Here is a 1,075-nt window from a genome sequence, read left to right on the forward strand (position 1 = left end):
ATGAATGGCCATATACGCCGGCGTGCGAGCTCCCGGAAGCGACAACAAACACAGGAAGCGAGCTGGTTTGCAAAGGTGGTGGGTGTTTCTCATTGCAACTTGGATTTCTTGGCGCTCTTTTCTTTTTCACAAGTTTCGCGCGTCCCCACGATGGTGGCTGCCCTTGGCGGCTGCCACCGTGGGAGCCGACCTGGAGATCCTCAGCGGCTGCAGCCGCCCGCGGCCGCTGCCGAAGGCACCAGTCGCACGGACTTCAGCTCGGTACACGCGCTGCCGGCCGGTGGGCCACGCTCTGATGGACGACGCTCTGGTGCCCTAGACCAGCGCCAACCCCAACAGAGCTCTCCCGGCCGGCCGCTGCGACGCGACAGCCTGGTCCCCGAGCCTCCTGCTGCTGCCACGGCCCGACCTCCAGGCACAAGGCTCGCCTCGCAGCAGCCCGAGCAGCAGCCCGAGCAGCAGCCCGAGCAGCAGCCCGAGCAGCAGCCCGAGCAGCAGCCCGAGCAGCAGCCCGAGCAGCAGCCCTCGCAGCAGCCCGAGCAGCAGCCCGAGCAGCAGCCCTCGCAGCAGCCCTCGCAGCAGCCCTCGCAGCAGCCCGAGCAGCAGCCCGAGCAGCAGCCCGAGCAGCAGCCCGAGCAGCAGCCCGAGCAGCAGCCCGAGCAGCAGCCTGAGCAGCAGCCTGAGCAGCAGCCTGAGCAGCAGCCCACCTGTGCCTCCGCCTTTGCCTCGACCTCCTCCGCCCCCTCCACCTCCGCAGCCGCCGCCCCTGCCTCTGCCGTCTCTGCCCTCTGCTGCCGCCACTGCTCCTCCTGTGACGCAACGCCATTCTGTCGCTGTCCTTGTCGTACCGGTATCAGCCTCTCTAAGAGCATCCGGGACGACTCCACCCTTCATTCCTGCTGCGCTGCCGCGAGCTACGCTGGGGGCTATGTCGCGTGTGGCGCTGCTGGCGGCTGCGCTGCTTCCTTTGCGGGCGGAGTTCTCGTCTACCAGCGAGTTCTTACAGCAGGCGCAGCGGCGGTACACCGTCGGCATACACCATCGCAACTGGCTCGCCCTCGCCGACGCCTTCGTC

At 68.0% G+C, this 1,075-nt stretch overlaps 1 protein-coding gene across 1 annotated transcript; it reads right to left on the reverse strand.

The window, feature by feature from the left end:
* Positions 1–315: 315 nt before the first annotated feature.
* Positions 316–667, reverse strand: EMIHUDRAFT_124989 (hypothetical protein; the record flags this gene model as incomplete). Its single annotated transcript, XM_005760648.1, has 1 exon — positions 316–667. A coding segment is annotated over one exon (352 nt), but the record flags the coding sequence as incomplete, so codon positions are not given.
* Positions 668–1,075: the final 408 nt, after the last annotated feature.

This window comes from Emiliania huxleyi (assembly GCF_000372725.1).
Source record: "Emiliania huxleyi CCMP1516 unplaced genomic scaffold EMIHUscaffold_7456, whole genome shotgun sequence".
NCBI classification, from domain to species: domain Eukaryota; phylum Haptophyta; order Isochrysidales; family Noelaerhabdaceae; genus Emiliania; species Emiliania huxleyi.